General features: G+C 34.7%; 1 protein-coding gene and 1 non-coding gene across 2 annotated transcripts; one reads left to right on the forward strand and one right to left on the reverse strand.

Annotated features, from left to right (window-relative positions):
• Nucleotides 1–6,707: 6,707 nt before the first annotated feature.
• LOC139973662 (uncharacterized) lies at nucleotides 6,708–15,173 on the reverse strand. The gene is made up of 8 exons (XM_071980484.1): nucleotides 15,021–15,173; nucleotides 11,918–11,963; nucleotides 11,083–11,252; nucleotides 10,376–10,640; nucleotides 9,529–9,746; nucleotides 9,108–9,416; nucleotides 8,534–8,804; nucleotides 6,708–7,297 (listed from the first exon to the last, which is right to left on the reverse strand). Exons 1-8 carry the CDS (start codon nucleotides 15,099–15,101, stop codon nucleotides 6,987–6,989), a joined length of 1,671 nt encoding a protein of 556 aa, XP_071836585.1. The 5' UTR covers nucleotides 15,102–15,173; the 3' UTR covers nucleotides 6,708–6,986.
• Trnaf-aaa (transfer RNA phenylalanine (anticodon AAA)) lies at nucleotides 10,071–10,143 on the forward strand. Its single transcript has one exon. It is a non-coding gene; the product is annotated as a tRNA-Phe (tRNA).
• Nucleotides 15,174–21,508: the final 6,335 nt, after the last annotated feature.

Raw genomic sequence — 21,508 nt, forward strand, 5'->3', positions numbered from 1 at the left:
AGAACTTATGATGTCGTATCATTGACAAAAGAAATGATAAACTTTGACATAACGTATGCATACTTGCATATTTGCATTGTAAGATTTTCACTTAACGGCCTAAAAGCTAACTATATTTTCCAAAATAAACTTGCATATTTGGCACTCATAAATTTGTCTCTATTCAATCGTGATTTTCTATTACATTTATAAACTTGTGCAGATTATTGTTTTGGGAAAGTTAGTGATAAACGGAAAGAATTTCTAGCGTAAACAAATGAAAACTTCCGAACAATAACAGTGGTAATTTAACTAAGTAGATATTCAAGTCTAGACTCTTAATCGTTATGGTATCTAGATAAACGGGTAATGGTAATTGACTGTCATTGAAGAATAACGATAATGTTATAGTCTATCTAAAGACTGTTTTCCTATCACAAACACATGCGTATTTGAAAATTCACAACAATATAAAAGTTAACTATTCGTTGTGTTACGTACCATTTCTTGGCTTGAATTGGGGAGAGGGTAGGGGGTGCGGATTCAGGACGTCTACACAAACACCCGGAGAAAGTCCTTGTTAAACTTGCTATTACATTCGCAAAAGTCTTACTTGCGATCTGGCTACTAGATTAAATAAGAAAGAACATATGTAGGCCTTCCTGATTTATAGAATACAAACCACGATTTGTCCAGTCTGGCCAGGCGATGACTTAAACTCGCCCTACAAAGTTGTGGGAAATTACTATAGTGAGAGGTGGAACACAAGCTGGAGATCAGCATACCTTTCAAATATTACCGTTCATTAACAGTCTGAAGCCAATCAAATGTGAACAGAAGTATGTACATCCATCAGTTCTATGGCCTTGTGGGTTGGGTAGAATGTTACAATGGGATTCCGCAAGTTATATTTCGGGTCTACCGCGGATGTAAGCCAATAGAATAATTATGGTTGTGGTACGCCGACATCTTTGAGGACAGTTTTCAGCCATATTTGATATTCTACCATAATACTGAAACTCGTTGGCGCTCTATGTTAATATGGAGTCATATTTCACAGTGACTTCTATTAATATGAAGTCATATATGAACACCAAGAAAGATCAGCCTGTGTCGACTTAAGTACAATACAGCAGAACACGAGATCGTGTTTCATCTTCGTTTTTTTTAAATATATACAAAGTTTATTTATGGTTTTATTGCATGTCAAGAATCATATAATTTCTTTCTTCATGAAGGAAATCCTTACTCATGACAACACAAGCAAAATGGTGCATCATGAAGCTGATCACCCCACTAGTACAGCGTATCGAAATGGAAATAATATTTCATCTTAGATATTATCAAATGTGAATACAGAGAAAATGTCTACATTCTCGATCGTTTTAGTTCGAACCAATCCAGCATGTGATAACTACAGTACGTAACACAGTGTATTGGTGTTACATTCAAACTAACGACTGATACGACGTTGCTTTTCCCATGTATCTAAAATTTGAAGTAAGCCTAATATGTATAAAATCGGTCTGTTTTGAATTTTATGGTGGTAATTGTTTTCGCACGATATCTATTACTGAGGTATAGTTAAATGACACACTTTTTAACAGTTGAGATAATAAAGTAAGTGGAATAAACTGGGAAGTCCTTTCATGGGCTTTATGTTACGAATGACAACGAATAATAGTGTGAACCGAGTTTTGAATGTTTATTGCATGAGCACACTGCTTGATGACACTGCTATTCCTCTCAGGTAACTTATGCAAGAATGCTTTATACCCGTGACATTATTAACTATACCCAGAATTATCAAGATTACCCATTAGTTTGTGAATCAGTCAACATATATTGAATATCGTCATTGAAATATCTTGTATGAAAACGTCAGATATATAAATTAATACACTATTGCAGAGGTTACATTTTTTTTTAATTCAGTACACAAGCCAAATGATTCCAAAAAGACATTTTCACGGTGGACCAAGACACTCGTTATATCTATTACGATGTAAAATTTACTAATTGACGCAAACTGTCACGTTAACCAGATATGTTTCGACGCAAAATGTAATCAAAACATAACGAAAAACGTAACAACGCATCATGCAATAAACATGTGTCAACCAAGACGAGCGCAATGTGTGCACTGTATAGTAATTGAATATTGCTGGAATTTCGTACACCGCTACTATCATTTGCAAGAATAGTTATTACTGATGAATAGTTGGAACGCGCTTAATATTATTTTGAATGAAGAATGTCATAAAGATATGCTATTTTTAAATTGATTTGAAATGATAGATAAGTATAGACACATATTTCCTTCTATATTAATACCAGCGTTGAAAATATTTGTAGCAATTTGTACCTGTATAATACCAAATATAACGAACCTTCAAAAAGCGGATATAATCTACTGGCTAACACATCGTCTAAAAAAAGCCGCTATTTGTAATTACAAAACAGTACGCTATATTACTATTACCGCCGGATTTTCTCAATATTTAAGACATATGTTCATTGAGTTCTTGATTAACTTCCTCGTTATACAATAAGCATTTCTGATAGTGTGTTATTGCTACTATTATTTTTTTTTTTGGGGGGGGGGATGCGTTATTGACATTTCAGCGTTTCTGCAAAAAATCGAGCAAATAAAATTACTAAGCTCGCAGAATAAACTTTGACAAAATGTGCTACAATAAACAGAATGAACTCCGTTATTTCATTATTTATATCATTAATGTAAACGATGTAAAAATTGAATTTCCAAATAAGTACAGGCTACGTGGATCTCATATAACAGATACAAGACAATTTCCGATTTTGGTACCTCCCCCCCCCAGATCACCGGAAATGTCACTTCTCGGACTTGAAAATGACCAACCAGATATACACTTTTTCCTAAGAATGAAGTTTTTCCCAATATCTTTTTTCACCCATAACCTTTTTGAAGATTGTCACCAGTCACACATCATGTTCGACCTCATCGCATCTCCTATTGATCATTGCTTGTGTAGGTGATTCTACTTCGCGGCCCAGATATTTCCGAAACCGAACACTACACAAATATACAGCTTGGAGGCTGTTCATCCAGGAACGCCATTTTCATGCTCACTGATATGATGTAATATCTGCTGTTTGCTTTCAAATTCGAATAATTTAAATGAGAATGAAATAAATAACTTTTATTTGTTAATTGTGCGTTGCCCCAAATTTGTTTCATTACGAAAGACACACAGTTTCAAGTTCATTACACACTGAAGGCTTCGATTCTCTACCTGCTTTTAGTTTGGCAGAAAGATAGCGAACTGCAAACGTCTTGGCTTTGCGTTGACGAACTTGTCAGCGGCTGCCTCCAGGTTGATGAGATGGTGACGATGGATATCCATCAGTGCAAGGCCATTCAATGTATCTTCTCCCGTAGTTGTTCTGAACGATAAGGACATAGGTATTTTTATTGCTCAATACGAAAAAAAGTAAGATTACCCTCCTGTTCAATATCGAAAAATTACACACTGCGTTGGGAATAAAAAATGTCTTTCGATCGAATTTGGCATAAAACTACTGCATCCAATTCAATCGATGCAGACATGATAGGATGCATGTAGGTTTGAAAGCTGATAAGCAGAGGAGCCGAAACAGGAGGCAGGCAGGTAGTGTTGTACTTCATTGTGCATAGTTTATTCTTTCTCAAGTTCACCAATGCCAAATTAGAAGAGAGGGGGAGAAGGCGGTTTAGGCGGCAGTGATCTGACAGGTATCTTCACCACACCGTAATGGCTTTCAGCATTGGTGTCATCGTAACAACTTAGCGTACCTGGTATAACAAGCTGTCATACCGACTCACATCGCAATGCGTCCTCGAAATGTCACTGCGGTCGATGTGTTTCAAAACAGTAACCGAGTTTAGGGAACTTAAGATGATGCAGTATATTGTCACTTGCAGAATGCTGTAGCCGATCATTTTGTCAAATGCTGGTGCCAATTAACTTTTGTAGAATTTTTAGCACAACCAGTCCATCGAAATGAGCCAAATATAGCATATTACGTAGACAAAACATATTACCGTAGCTGTACAAGTCAATGGGATATTGCTATTTGATGAGTCAAGGACCTTGACGATTTTTGGGGAAGCCACTTACAATTGTGTTGCCGCTTTTTATCGTTTAGAATTTCAATAAAAATTCAATAAAATACATTTTGTCTTTGTAGGAGCATGGAGCTATAAATCTGTTTATAGCTCCATGGTAAGAGGAAGGATTAGGGAGATACGGAGATTATCTTACCTCCCCCACCCCCCACCCTACAAAAATTACCCAAAATGACGGGGAAAAGCGGGAAATCCATGCTATATATATTCCCTTAGAAATTTGGACGAAATACTGAAATCAATGAAATGAATAAAAATTCACAAAGTAAGCAACATTAAAAGGGCGTGTGAAGGCGGGTGGACCCCCTGCTAAAAAGGCGAAGTACGAACAGATTAAATAATGAAAATAAATTTTATAAAAAATATCAACATATTGCACCATTTTACATCTAAGCACACATCCTTATTTAACAAATCTCTCAATAGGGAGGGGTCACCCCCTCCCCTTAGACCCCGCTCCCAGGACGGCGATCACTAAATTCCAAAAACACTGCCTAACCTATATTTCAGGAAACTTGTCATAAACTTGGCACTTTTGTAGTCTAAAAATCAAGTTAGGTTAATCACTGTTATTTCTAGCTAATTACAGTAGCTGAAATATTTGTTTTTCATTAGGACCCTGCCCTTGACACACATCGTTTTTGGGGGCAGATGGCTAGCTTAGGCTTAGTTTGTAGTTGAATCTGTATAGCATAGGCTATGTGCGGCGATGGGCTTTAAATAGCCTAACGTAACTCTAAGTAGTCTAGCCTATGTTAAAAACTGACGGACAAAGGATTATTTATAGTAACTTTATATCAATGCAAGCTAGGCGCTTATAACTGATACGAATGTGGGCCTACCTTATGCTAGGGCTACATTGTGGGCCTATCCGATTGCATAGGCAAATTCCCACGGAAGCAACCTCATGAATAATACGTGTATCAATAATGCTATAATGTTGCTTTCACAGTCATTGGTCTCTTTGAAAACTGCATGCATCAAATAAAATTTTAGTAAGCCTAATACAGCAGTGAAGTAAATAACTTACAGATCTCTTCTTGGCTGCTATTGTGCTATAGCTACTAACAGGCGATACAGCCGATGTTCAGCGCTTCACGTGTATTTTTAAGTTTCCCACAACTATTTTTCTATGGAAATAGGAAAGATCTTGGGATTTTCATCCGTATAGATATCACTAGATATTGCTAGATATCCATACAGTACAGTATCCTTAGGATTTCTTGGGATTTTTCGGGGTCTGTATTTGGGACATTGCAAAATCGGGAGTGGTCACACTGCATGTAGGTCAGTGCACGACCTCTAGACATCACTAATACACAACCTGATCACTTGATATCGACGAAGTGGTGGATTGCTGGATTTTGTCATGTTCATGGTACTACGGGCGAAGGTCATTAATTAAGTTTCGTAACGCATCAGGAAGCTATTAGAAGGGTGGGGCGTAAGGTTGCGGGACGCGCGTTTTCATGCAGATGGGAACAATCACGAGAAGAGATGGGTGCGTCCGTCCACACCCCCCCCCCTCCGCCCATGATACACCCTTGGATCCACTACATGATATTCACAGGAGATGTGCTCAATTCTCCAATTGCATGCGGAATTTATTTTTAGATTCATTGTACGAGTTACGGTACTAGGTTTGGAGTAACAATTAGCATTCAGGTCGAAGTTTATAACATTTGATATCTGGATGGCAGTGTTGCATCGAAGGACATAGGTCTAGTGCAGTTCGCATATAGATCCTGGTCTAATACCGAAATGCGTCATGTTCCCGACGACTCGGTCGAGTTTGAGACCAGCCACATCCTGTTGGTTTGATAGCACAATGAACAATAGTTTAAGGCGTTCATACACACGCGTTTTTATAGACCATATATAGTCTAAATATAGACATTAGTGAGATAGGAAAAATGGAAACTTCAAAAATGGAGTTGTCGGTGTAAGGGTAGGGTGAAGCGCACGCCCTTCCGAAATTTTCGATCCGTCACTGGCTACCCTGTGTAAAGTAAGGGATCAGCACTGTTATTATGTCACTGTTCCTCTTTCTCTTCCCGGTGTCTTGGCGTTTTTCTTCTACTCCCTCCTTTTCTCCTTTTTTTTCACATTACTTCCTCTGATCCTCCTCTTTTTTTCTTTCTCTCTTTTTTCCCTTCTTCTCCTCACGTTTTGTTTCTCTCCTCTTTTTTAACCCGGGGGGCGAGCGCCCAACCCCCCCCCCACTGGAAACGCGCCTCATAACAAACATGTAAGTTCAGACACTTTCGCTCTAATTCGGTTTTAGACGTTGTGGATTATGTTTGCATTTTTAACACACAACATTATTCAATTAGTCCTGTATAGGTTGGGTGGGGGCGGGGGTTTGGTGTATCAAATATACGAAAAAGTTCTTTGTAAATCTTTATAATACAGCTTATATCAATAGTCAGGTCTACACGCAATATCATGCTAAAAACTATTTATGAATTTCGGTGTGTATTTTGTGTACGACTGGTGTCTCCGTTTCTCTTTTTACAGAATTGTACAAATTAAATAAAAACTCGAACCCTTCTTTTGTAATATTACTTCATTTATTGTAATTTAAGTATTGATGATGTCTCTTAATTATTTGCAGTGATGAACGACTCACCAGTAGAAAATGTCATATGGGTTTTTGCTCCGATTTTTCAAGTTGTCATTCACTTTCGAACAAGGAACTTTTTTAGTGAATGGTCCAATTTAAAGGTTTAATGTTTTCTTATGTTGATATTCATAAATTCTATCCCAACAACGCTCCGTTTGGTCATATTTATTTAACTTCTGCATTATAACGAAAATGAATTGTAAAATGCTTAGTTTTACAGTCATCTTGTTCATCAACTCAAGAGGTTGGTCTAATTTTCATCTCAACATATTGGACGTTGCAGTAATTATAATAATAAGAGTAGATCATTTCCCCGTTGCCTCCATTGTAGACGCCGTTGAGGTTTTCATAAGTACAATATGACTTGCAGCTGCCGCTGTATTGGAAATAATAGCAATAGCTATACCTATGACAGTAAGAGCAATAATAATAATTATAGTGCCACCAGCCGCTTCTGTGCTTCTCTGCGCAGTTGAAGGTATCGCATGCGTCATTGTCTCGGTCGTATGTGCTGAACGGCCTACCTCTGTTACTAGAGAGATAATAACCTGCGAAGTAAGAACAGATCCATTCAGTGGTTAAGTTGTGCACAACAAAAATTAAGGTAAGCATTGCGCTTATTTTCCACACCTTTCTATGAATCAGAAAACGTATTAAAGTTTCACAATAGGAGGGGGGGGGGGGGGGGATCTCAGTGGTCTTATTGAAAGATATTAAGAAACAATGTCTTTTTCATATCTTTATTTTAGTTCTAACACATTTTAAGAACTGGAATATTAACATTTAGTTTCCTGTATTCTAACTGAAGCTTATTGAAATATGTATTTTAGCCAATCATTTCCCAGGAGTGATTTTTTGCTTTACATAAATATTTATATTGTATGAATCATTTCCTCGTGGAGGTTGAACTCAGGCTTATATTAGAATGGTGTGTTTATTGGTTTCTTGTAGCTCTGAGAAGTTGCAGCTTCACGCTACATTTTACACGTGAGTACACATCATGTTTTCTTTGGTAGTCATAATACTGTTGTATTGAGCAATGCAGCTATAAAATATTAGCAATCGTATCGGATAAGTCATATGTCTTCAAACATTGCCGGGAACTCATCGACGTCACATATTTGGCAAGGAACTTGTGTGCGTTTGTTAAATGTATGAATGTTTGTTTTTAACTGTGATAACAAAACTCATAATCGTTATGTTGACCTTGTTATGTCTCCTACTAAATAGATACTTATATAATGGGTATACAAGACTTAATGACATTAATGTCTTGATGAGAATAAAAAGTTAGTTATCAAATGATACTGATGCGACCTTTTGTGTTTATAAGTTTATTAATGAAATACACAGATAGACACAAGACAAAATAACACGTTCCTTGATATTAATTTATGCTGCCAGTAAAGAGGAATGTCATTTATATTCCGTCACGTGTTGGTTTATTGCATTATTTCTTTCTTGTTCCATAATTGGTGTTTGGGCTAAATAAAGTAACAGTAGCTTCTATTGTTCGCACTACTAAAATGGACTCGAACCTAGATCTCGTCCTATTTACCTAACCAGTGTGAGAACGTATGTCGGAGCCGGAAAGGGGAGGGAGGTTTTATACAAGCAAAATCATGTGTTACAGCATGTCAAAAAAAAAATAAGGTTGTTTATATTTAAAATTAACATGCCATTTGTCACAATTTTAAAGTCAATTCCTTACTCAAAATTGACGTTTGATGCATCAGTCTGAGAATGAATATGTATTGCAGACATGAAAAATATTAACAACAAACCTGCATTTCCACTGGGACTGGTCCTGCTTCCCAGTTTGTTCATTTTGTAGTTGGTGTCCTCGGACTCTATTTGAAATTTTGTAAACTCAGAATATAAACTCGTCCCATCTGAAGTAGTAATATCAAGTCGTAGTTTGTATTCGTCCTGATTGGTCAGGTAATAGAGTTTCTCATTCCCAAGCCAGAAGTTTCTGCTGTTACCGAAGCCGTCTTTGTATGCAGCCCAGTTTTGATAGAAACTAGTACCGTCATCAGTGCGACGTTGAAAAACCTACCATGGAAACGATAGAAAGAGACTCTGATATCAATAGAAGAAAATCCAAATCCAATCCAATTTTAATTTTGGGAATTGCCCTTTACATTTTGTAACGTTCTGGATTACAATCGATTGAACAGAACTGAAACATATTCATATGTTCGAGGTAGTTTTACACATAAATTTTCATATTTGGTACAATCAGTTATGATATGTTTCGGATATTGGTCTAGTGCAGTTAAATTGTTTAATGCATATAATTAGTGCGACTTTATCGAGAGCATTTATTCATCAATTAGAAGCGTTGAAGTGACTCACGGTCCATCCTTCGTCGCCGTGCATTCTGCAGTGAACATTGAATGGAGACCCTGGCCATCCAGTTGGCATGATTGAATAAACGCCATCTTGTGTATTCCCAGCGTCATAAACATCCTGGCAGTCTCTAGGGGACAAGGATCGACAATCTTCACCGTCACCTGCATATCCCTCATTACAATAACACTGTCGTATTTCATTCCTGACATCACACACAGCATTTGTACTACATCTGTAGTCTTCACAGATCAATCCGTTATTGTTACAAGAACACTTTCGTGTGCAGTCATCGTTAACGTATGTTTCTCCATCCTATAATAAATAGATAAAAATATAAAGATGAATTTTCTTTATTAGCCTAAGTTTCGTATCTGTTTCGTTTGCATAGTCATGTGATTGTTAAATGATTCATACATATACTCACTGGTATAACCAAGTTGGCCTCTGCCACGAAACACCCGCATCCACTCGAACGGATACAGTCGCTCCCTTGCATTAAGAAACCAGCTGGACAGGTGCAACCCTCAGTACCCAAACAGTCTCTGTTACAACCAGATTGTCCGTTGGGATCTTCACATGTTGCTTTGCAACTGCAGGTTCCGTAGATCATGTTCGTAGGACATTGAGTAAACGGTGTACCCGCTAGTTGGTAAGATCAAGAACAAAATATGAGGTTTTAACAAGAACATATATATATAATATGTGAATATAATATCATATCATATACAAATATATATATATATATACATACATATATACATATATGTATATATATATATATATGTATATATATATATATATATATATATATATATATATATATCCACAAGAAAAAAATGGGAAAAAATGATACTTTCATTTCCAACTTAATTACTTAGAACGTTAAATAGGTAACAAAATATTCCGAGCGTTTACACGGCTCTTCTTCAGTTGTACTAATGAAATGGAATTTCAGCGTCCATATCAGCGTCCATAGCCTAGTGGTTAGGGTGTCCGCGTAAAGAGCGGAAGGCCCGTGGTTCGAATCCCGGTGGAGGCTGAAAGTTTTTTCACTGTTCTTGATTTTCCAACTCATTACGTTTTTCATTTATATATATATATATATATATATATATATATATGTATATATATATATATATATATATATATATATTTACAAGATTAAAAGATTTAAAAGACTATGCACACTGTTGAAAACAATGCAGTTGTAGATTTGATTTAGGAGCAAATTCTTGTTGTATTATTAATTAACGTTTCGTTTTTTCACTTACTTGCATTACACTCGAACTCGCCAATATGTGTAACCTGATATTGCCCCCATTCATCAGTGATACGAAAACCTCTGTATGTTGTATAAAAAGATGCCCCATTAGATAACTTTATATCCACACGTAGTTCGTAATGTGCTTGATTCGTCAAATATGATAACTTTTCATTGCCGAGCCAAAACTCAGTTGAGAGAAAACCAAATCCATCTTTATACTGTGACCAACTCCTATCGAAATTCACTGCACCGCTATCTCGGCGTTGTATGACCTGTAACATGAAGAGAATAATATAGAAAATATTATCACCTCTTAAATACACCATCAGTATTGTACACACATATTGGGAAAGGTATAATTTATTGTACCCACTGATGTAACTATATCAGTATATATATATATATATATATATATATATATATATATATATATATATATATATATATACATGTATATATATTTATTTATATAGATATATATATCTATCTATATATATATGTATATATATATATATATATTTATATATATATATATATATATATATCTATATATATATATATATATATATATATATATATATATATATATTAACATTAACTTATTTAGTACGCTTACAGATGTTTCAAGTCACAATACCTACATGCTAGCTAAATGGCTTTATCACGTTTGAAATATGGTTAAAAAAAACAAAAAACATTTCCTTGTTCACATACCGTCCAGCCTCCTCCACCAACGTCGTTGTTGCAGAACACTTCAAATGGTTCTTCAAATCCATCTGGCTTGATAATGTATACTCCGCTAGAGTTGGACGTAGAACACTGACTTTGAACGTCTTGGCAGTCCTTTGGATATTCAGATCGTTGATAAAAGAAGTAATGAGCCACTGTAATAAATATTATGAAATATGTATTATGTTCAACTTGTAACAAAACGTGTCACTGTCAACAGTTACTGGACCGTTAAAGAAAATCCTGTCATGAAAATTGACAATTATCTGTGATTTTACGAGACAACTTTACCCCCAGCAGGAAAGATTGAATAATAGACAATTGTGTGAAAAGTAACATGAACATCACCATATATCATGTTCTGTGTTAGATTATCTTGCATTCGTTTATATGAAGATAAGATATGTCTTGGTTGGAATGACACAACGAAATAATGAAACACTTATCCTCGTATCCATGTCTTACAATGTGTGTGAAAAGCACCTCGTGGGGTACAGGGTTATCTAACGTTTTCTATATTCTAAATCATTTGTCAAATGTAAGTGTATTGTCTCGTTATCAGTATTATCGGTTGTAATTTTTGTATTGTAGCAAGTTGTCGAAAATAACATATCAAATGCTCTCAATGAAACAGTCACCTAAATTTTATTTGGAAACAACGGAGCATATGTATATTTGTTAATTACGTGTTTATATATCTGAATGAAACGACAAAGCAAAGTAATTGAGGTTAAGAAGTGAAATATCTTAACAAGTAACATGAACACCTTAACATCAAATTTGATATATATAGTTAAGGTAAAAAATTGATATATCATACTTTGAGTGCCATCTGTAGTTGAAGGTAAACTTCTCCGATGAATACTCTATTGATGAGAAGAAGAATAATCAACAAAAAAATAAATATTTTCTGTTTATTGATAGTAAGTGCTTGTAAAGAACTATTGATTTTACTCAATCTCAGTTACCAACTAATTATTAAAAGAAAAATTACAAATGCAATAAATTTTCGGAAAACAACTATTTCAAAATAGTTAATAATCTAAATGGTTGCACAATAAATATATTCATATGTCTTATTTGGGGGGGAGGGTAAACATGTCTGGAAGTTAAACTCAAACTCAATAAATAATTTAAATCCATTCAAACACAAACTTATTTTAAATGCTATATTGATTTGTGTAGTATTATTTAAACGGAGATTGGATATCCATTCAAGGAACACAGATGACTATGTGACAATATAAGTTTTTCGAAGCGCTGTGTATGTGATGAGAAATAAATGAAGATTGAAGAAACAAGTTACTAATTTCGGATTTTGCTTTCTTAGATTAAAGAAAATGTGAAAGATATATGTTTGTGAAAATTAAGTTTATGAAATGAATTTCATTCCAGCATATCATTAAGGTCGATATTAGATTTTCAACAAACACAACAAAAACTTTGAATTGGAATTGAATATATTGAAGGATATTAAAAGTTATATACACCGTATATTGTATTTATTAAGTAAGACCTTTCTTAAACCGTGAAAGTACACTATTGATTGCCATGTGTATGCGAAAAGGTATGAAATGCAACACTTGCATGGGTAATGCTTGAAAGAGAAATTGGCAGCTGTAAATGATAACTAATATATATATATATATATATATATATATATATATATATATATATATATATATATATATATATATATATATATATATATTCTTTCTATTGTGAAGAAGCTAACGCGTTCATAAATTTTACGTGTGAACGTACCGGACAATATACGATACCGTATTATACGTGCTACAACCCGACGTTACATTAAATAAACAGTTAACGAAATAAGAGTGCATGTTGTAACCGATATTATTCGAAGGCGACGAGAACTAGGTTTATAGTATAGTACCAGTGTAGAGAAGTAGATTAAAGTATATACTTGCAAGTGATGTGTAACCATTAAAGTTTACTATGCAAGTATTAGTGTTTACGTGACTTTAATAGATTGACAAATGCCTACTTAGAAGAAATCAAATGAAACTAAATGGGAAATATAAAAGAAAATTATAGAAGCTTCTAGAACATGTGTTCTCTCTACATTAAAATTAGATAATCAAGACAAAAAAATATACTCAATCTTGTTAAATGACGTTGATTGACAAACAAGGACAAAGAGGACAAATTTTATTTAGTTCAAACATTGTCAGAATATTTTATTTGTCCAAGCTTTCAGCATAGATATTTTCTAAGTTACTATATGAAAGTCTTTGTTTGTCCAATAACAAACAAACGTTGTCATTTAACAGTTCCGTCTATAATATTCCAATAACTTTGTTGATATTTTGATTATGATATGAATATATATATTGTCCATAATTTACTCTGTTTTCAAAACTCAAGAATTATTTTCTTAAAACTTTAAGACAAAGAAAAAAACTAATAAAATGATCTAGAATTGTTTACCATACTTTCTCAATTATACGATAGATTTTTAAGTAATTAACGTAGACTAGTGGAAACGTATAAGGGTACATACAGGCTTTACTTGGACAAGAAGTGGAGTGATTAAATGTAACAGAGAGCGGACTACAATTATGATAATAACATTTTTGGCTAAAATTAAAGAAATTTCAATCTAAAGATCTAATCATTTAGTCAACGATTTTTTTTTATTTCGAGTAAGATAACCTATACTGTAGGCGTACAATAATTTGTGTACTAATGTAGTGAAATCGATATATATATATATATATATATTATATATATATATATATATATATATATATATATATATATATGTATATATATATATATATTATATATAATAGTCAATGAAATTCTGTGAGATCTACGTTCAAAGTTTATAAAATGATTAGGGTAGTTTAATGAATTTAACTGTTCAACTGTCTTAAAATAACTTTCACGCATGTTTTTGTTTTATTCTGAAATATTAACAGAAGGCTTACCACTTTTTCTCATTTATACAATAAACTGTTAACATATTTAAATTAGACTAGTTGAAACGCGTAAGGGTAAAGGCTTTATTAAGATAGGAAGTGCAGTGATTTATGAATCAGAAAGCGGATTACAATTACTTTTATTCTTATTAATATTATTATATATTTTTCGCTTGAATTTAAGAAATTTCAAGATAAAGATGAAATCATTGAATTATTCAAATGTAAAGTGTAAGTTATTAATATTACTTAGTCTTACAATACTTTGCGTACTACTATAGATAAATCGATTTGATCAGAGGCAATTATCCGTATCAAGTGGGAAAATATAAAGACTTGATGATAGTCTATGAAATTGAGTGAGATACATGTTAATGTTTCTAAAAATGATTAGGGTAGTCTTAATGGGTTTAAATGTTCAACTGTCTTAAAATATCTTCTACGAATATTTTGTTTTATTCTGAAAATATTAACAGTCATGTACTAAACAATTTAGTAAAACAAACAGTTCTTGTGTATGAACTTTAGTGTTTTATTACATAAACTAGCGACAAATGGGTAAGCATATACACTTAGGTTTAAATGAGCGGGAATGTGCTTTATTCATTCAAAATATAAGAGACCGCTCCTTAAGGCAATATAAAATTTGAGTTTTAACTAAAAAATGAATTTATACATTTTTGTAGCTTTTAGTGCACATTCGACAACAAAACCACACTTTCCTGTACGCTGCTGAAGATAGATTATTATTTTGGAAAGAAGGAATTAATTGAAGGAACATAAGTATTAGCAAAATAAATTTCCTTTTTTTATAAGTCGCCATATTTCAAGAATGTTATATTATAAATTGTCAAATAGGTTATTAAATATTTTTGACTTTTTTGTTGTTGAAATTTTACCATCTAACAATCAAGAAAGATTCATGAACGCAACGATTTATAAGAAACAAGAACGAAAACTTTTAACTGTTTAACTCACCGTTTCTTCCGAGGACGTAAAGGCGATAGTTATTGTGCACAAGAATGCAAATATTGCTCGAACAGCCACGGAAGGCTCCATATTTATGAATGTCTTGGTATAATATGAATGACAACTCAAATGAAATGTATCTCCAGAGCTTAGAAATATCCTCAATTTTCCTGAAAACAACGGATGACCTTAAAGTTTTCACAAAGATGTAAAATGGTTATGTCTCGCAGCCAGTTTCAATGTTCTTCTTCGTCGTTAGATACTGACTGTCAGTTTTAAACAGATAAGGATTCAAAGGCACCCATCCACAATGGAAACTTCCAGTCGGTCAAGAAAGCTGATACATGTTACGTCACGTTGCGGAAATATTTTCACATTGTGCGAGAGTACACCATTTACAGCTAAGTAGATGTGTGTATTTTATGTAAGGTAGCACGTCCTCTCCCCTCTCCATTCCCTTTTCCTCTCTTAGTTAGTTTTTGGCCTAGTGACACACACAAAATTTATACTAGGAACTTCGTACACCAGTGGTTTACCAGAGAGAGGGGGCAGGGGCAGAATGCACTCCATATTTTTAGAGGACGAAGCGTGAAAGAGTAATCGATATAGTCTCAAACATTGAGAAGATTTGGAGTTCTACCACAAAATGTATTATAAATGATGGAAAAGATATCATTTTCCATTTACCAAACTAAACATTTGTTTCCTTAGATCCCTCCCCTAACCGATGTCAGCCAAATTTGGTGACCCTTCACCCCCCCTCCCCAATAAAATTTGAACCGATACACTTTTTGGCGGTTTCAATCACCAGAAGGAATCAGGAGGCCCAACAAACGCCTCTCCGCTGGCAGAGAGAAAATTAAAAACGATTCCTGAAGTATTCCTGTAATAGTAAATATATGCAGTCGAAAATCTTTCAACATTTCTTCAAAAATTGCAGAATATAGCACCTGGTTACATCGAAGCACCCTCCATTTTACAAGAGTTCTCAAAGGAAGATGACATACGTCCCATTAGACCCTCCCCTGGACGTCAAAAAATCTAATACCCCCACTACAAATAAATCCTTGCCCAGCTAGATTAGAGCCAAAATCGTATCTTGAAACCTTATATCTCGAACTCTTAACATGGTGACGAAATATTTCTTATTTTCAAACATCACGAACGCTAGCTTTCTGCCTGTCACATACAAGACATCCCCACATCCCGCGCTATGATTTTTCTTGAACACTACCAATTATGTAACGGTTACGCGGCATGCATTATGTATGCTTGAATGTTGCTAAATTATGTGCAACTGAAACCAACCCTATATTACCCTGTCGTGTTTAGGCCGGTTATTACATGATCACATCGATATAACAAAAGCGAAAATCCGTAGCTTCGACAACACAAAAGATAAAGACAGATGCCAAAATGTGCATACCTGAATGGTCACATGTACTATCGTTTGGCTACTTAACAACCTAGCAATTGTCGTATCATTGACAAAACAAATATACACCTTTATTTGCTAACGTATCCATTCTTGCATATTTACATTGTAAGATATCTTAACTTAGCAACCTAGAAACTAGATATCATTTCCAAAATAAAGTTGCATCTATGACACACATAAATTTGTCTCTTTTCAATCGTGATTTTCTATTATGTTTCTTATCTTGTACAGATTATTGTTTGGGAAGTTAATAGGCGGAAAGAATTTCTAGCGTAATCAAATAAACACTTCCGAACAATAACAGTGGTAATTTATGTAAGTGGAAATTGAAGTCTAGACTAAAAATCGTTATGGTATCTGGATAAATGGGTTGTTAAATGTTCTTGAAGCATAACGAGAATGTTATAGTTTATGTAAAAACTGTTTTCTTATGACAGGAATCTGCTGCGTATATGAACGTATCCAACAATATGAAAGTTAGAGATTATTTGTGTATACGTGCCGTTTTTTTTGGGGGGGGGCTTGACTATGGGGAGAGGAGGAGGGGGGGTTAAGGAAGTCTACAACAACACCCGCAGAAATTCTATCTTCCGTTTTATATTCCATTTGTAAAGATCTAGCCTTCGACCTGGCTCCTAGGCTAAATAAGAATGAACATATAAAAGAACTTTCTGATTAATAGAATGCCAATCTAGATATATCCAGTCTTGCCAGGTGAAAACGAGAACTCGCAAAACAATGTTGTAAGAAAATAATAGTATATGCATACAAGTTGTAAATCATCGTACCATTCAAATATTACCTAAAGTGAAGGTCATGAACGGTCACCTCAGAAATATTTGCGCTACAGGCGCGGTTGCAATGTCTCAGCCGAACGAATTACATATGTTTGTAGAACTGATAGCTGTTAAGGGGTGAATTATGTAGGTGAAACAGGCTACCTGTTCCGCTTACGTTTTAATAATCACAAAAAAACTATTCGTGATAATTTTGCAGGATTCCCCGTTTCCGAACATTTCAATCTTCATAGACATTCTCTCAAATACCTAAAATGTATTTTAAATGCGTCGAACCTTCAAATTTGTAACTGAACGTAATCGAAACGCAATCGATTGGTTATTTCGTATTAAGTCTCACATCACCAGCCTCAACAAAGACTTGGGACCACTAAACAGCTATCAGTTTTACAAACATGTAATTTGTTCTTCCTATTATTTGCTCCTTAATCCGCTTACTGTATATATCATGGTTTATTTGGTTTTATTTCCAGCAATGCCCCTTACACTTACCTAGCCTCATACTTTCATTGTTACATTTTGTATTTTTCATTCCACTGTCAAGTATTGCTGACGAAGGTCCGAGGGGTACCGAAAATTCCAATATATTTTTTTAAAACAATACTCCTTATTTGTCAATTTTGTGTAATATCTTATTTCTGTGTTTGTTCTACGGGGATTTAAAAACATTGTTAAACATGGCTAATAATGAATAAATAGGACACAATCTGGGAACTACAAAAAAACACACAGGATGCGAGTACTTGATACAAATAGATTTCAATTTTATTCAGAGCTGTCTTCTAGACGTAGATCATTAATTTTCTATAATTTCCATTTACAAGATTTTTCTTACATAAATACCACCATCGTAAATGTATTTCAACATTATGGTAGCTCATAACCGCCACACAAATACACCACCATTTGAGTAAAATCCATTTATCTATGAAAGAATATCGAAACGGTAGTTCTGCAATGAAACTTAATCATATATCTTGCATATGAAAGAATGGAAATTAAAGTACACATATTAAAAAAAAAATTAAAAAAAAACAATATATGAATTTGACATTAATTTCTTTTTAACATTTCATTTGAAGTCTACATGAAAAACAATGTATCGTTTTACAGAATTTCCTGTTAGTTGCATTGTTACTGCAAACCAGTAGAAACTTAATTCCACAACGTACTTCTAGCAACAGTTACGACAGAAAAATGTTTTTGACTGAGAATGATGGAGTAAGAAAAACTGTGAAAGATGGAGCAAGGATGACTGGCATGGTTACAACCAACCTGAGATTGAATAATGTACACAAATCCAGGTTAACTAATTTACAGAAATTTTATTGAAATTATACTTATGTACAGACCGTACGGGATGAATATTGACTTTTCGCCTAGTATGATTATGAAAACCATTCTTAACATCTCATTTAAATATGATCGATAGCAGGGTTGTCCAACCTTTTGCGGTGGGGGGCCACATGGAATGATTATGATGAAGGACAGGGCAGCATGAACCCTACGCTCGATTTTCGATTTTTTGCCCGAAGCCCAAGGCAACAAGATGTGAGCACTGCGCGCAGAGCAAACTGATTTATTTTCCTTCCTGATAAAACAGATGAATACAATTCAGCCACCACCTCCCCCCCCCCCTCTCCGGGGAGAGGGTGTCACACAAACTGACCTGTATGCAGTTTTATTGACCCAGAAGGTTCGAATGATTGATTGTATAGCTTCAAATTGTTTTCAATAAATCTGCTCACTAAAATTTCGCACCGTAGACCATCTCTGGCGGGCCGGACGCAACCCTGCGGCGGGCCGGACTGTGGCCCACGGGCCGTAGGCTGGACAACCCTGATCTATAGGAATACATGCAAAATGATGCAAAAGTCACTATCAAATATAAATAAATAGTGATGAACTGGCAATGCTTGATACTTGTATCACCTCAATGATGTAAGTGTGTGATTGAGTATTGGACAAAAAAGTTTCATTTTCAAGTTAATAACATTCTGAGAACTGCTTAGATCTGTCCACTACCAAGTTTCCTTCCTGTTCAGGTTAATTCCCCAGCGGAAACATTTTGAAATGCCATGTTTGGACCTTATCATGACCCCAATGATCTTTGACCTACTTTTGTGAACACACCCAATGAAGTCCTTGACATGTGCAACAACTTGGGCAACTTTGATGCACATAAGCACATTGATCACACATACAGTAAGTAACTGGGGGCAACAGCTGCTTAACATAATCGAACAGAGGGATGAATGTACACACAGACAGATGAATAGATTCATTTCTACGATATCAACTTCACTGGCTTGGCAAGCTACTTGATCTTAAAATACAAGTCTAGATTAATCCATTCGTGTATATCCTTTAATCCCCTCTCTGTACCTCCACTGTCTATCCCCTACCTCTCCTCTTCCCTTGTTGCTTTCTTCTCTCCATCCCCTGTCTACTTATAATTCCATTTCATCCATCTCATTGTGTTCATCGTGCCCATTAACCTGTATGTGCGTGTTTTTGTGCCTTCTGTTACTGTTACTAATCATTTAGCCTCTGAAGAAGATCCTGCTAGGATCGAAACATCAGGCCAATTTACTTTTACACAAATTAAAAAAGAAAAACAAAATTGTTAAAACAATTATGCAGATTTAAAAGAAAAAACTTCAAAATATATGACTTCTAGAAGGTTAGTATAGCATTATATCAAAGGAAATGTTTCCATTGAATCTAATTAGTAAATGAACTTCATTTTCGAAAGCTAAACATATACATATAAGGAAACTGATCAAGAAATTGATCAACATTAACTCAGAGAAGCTGTTAAAGAGTGTTGCTGCACATCTTCACCTCTCATTCTAAAACCAGGAAGCTACACTGTACTGTACTTGCTTGACAGTAGCATCAGTAGCATCATTTTGATGTAAATTGATGAATTGATGACATTCCGATACAATTGCATTCTAAAGAGTTTGTTAGAAAATCTATAGTATGTTGTATTGACAAGATTATGAAATGATCAGTTCATCATTTTGCTGCAAATTGTTGAAACGATGACATCCTGATGCATGGGTTATTACAGATTTTGCTGGAAAATGCTGTTAATGATTTTTTAATCATCAATTTATAATTTATTTGCTACAATTACATGGTTGAAATGTCTTACTATGCGAAACGGTGGTATATAATTCATCATTTTTCAGCATTATATTGAGGTAAATCACTTTATAAAGTTTAGAAATGTGGTTTTTTGGCAAATTTTGGCAAATTGTTTTTTTCTCAGATCTTACATCCTGATTTAAAGAAAAACATAAACAAAATTGCTACAGAGTTGATAAGGCACACAGATATTCATGCCACTGCAAAATGCTAACAGCCAGATCTTATGATAGTGTACAGTGATAATTCCTGATCAGACGTAACCCTTTCTTATCCGTATCATTTGATGTTGCAATAGTACATCCTAGATCAGAGAAAACAAGAAATGGAGATGCTTGGACTATGACCAAGCTGCATAGTGATGAATATTCATGGCAGATGTCTAGACCAGTTTACTGTACGAGCTTTGATTGGGCGATTATGTAAGGGAGAGGATAATAGCCATTTAGTGTTCAGTCTTTTCAGCAATTGAGAAGGCTGATTGTACAGATTGGCCGCGATTGGTCCACTACAGAACAGAAGAGCATAAACACCATAAATAAGGTAAATCTTGTACTCAGCATGTCAAAATGATGTGTGTTAGCTGCCTGTGATTGGTCAATTAGATATGGTAGTGCATAAACTCCATTGGGTTGGCTAAATAATGTCCACATGTTTCACACTATATTGCCATACACAAGTTATGGTAGTTTGTAAGGGGTTCCCGAATACGGATTGGTCAAATAAACACGGAAGGGCATAAACACATGTTTTCTTGAAAGTATTATAACTTAAATGAAAATTCAATAACTAACGCCAGTTAAGAGACCGTTGTGCAAAATGGCACCAACATGATACAGTGAAGTTAACGTATTAACCAGTAGTGATTGGTCAGTAACGGTAGTCTGATAGCAAATTAGTGTCGCTTATTGATCGATAGAAACTAGTGTAGAGAGGAAGTAGCTTTTTTTCAATTGTGTCCAATTATATCTCTTGCTGTAGTTTAAAACGTATTGTTAATGAAAAGATACAAATAATGTAGAAAGAAAATGGAGGGGAAAATGAAACTAGAAAGATAAAAAATAAACATGAGAGAATAACACCAAAAACAAACAGTTTATACTGTATAC

Source organism: Apostichopus japonicus, chromosome 9 (genome assembly GCF_037975245.1).
Source record: "Apostichopus japonicus isolate 1M-3 chromosome 9, ASM3797524v1, whole genome shotgun sequence".
In the NCBI taxonomy this organism is placed as follows: Eukaryota; Metazoa; Echinodermata; class Holothuroidea; order Aspidochirotida; family Stichopodidae; genus Apostichopus; species Apostichopus japonicus.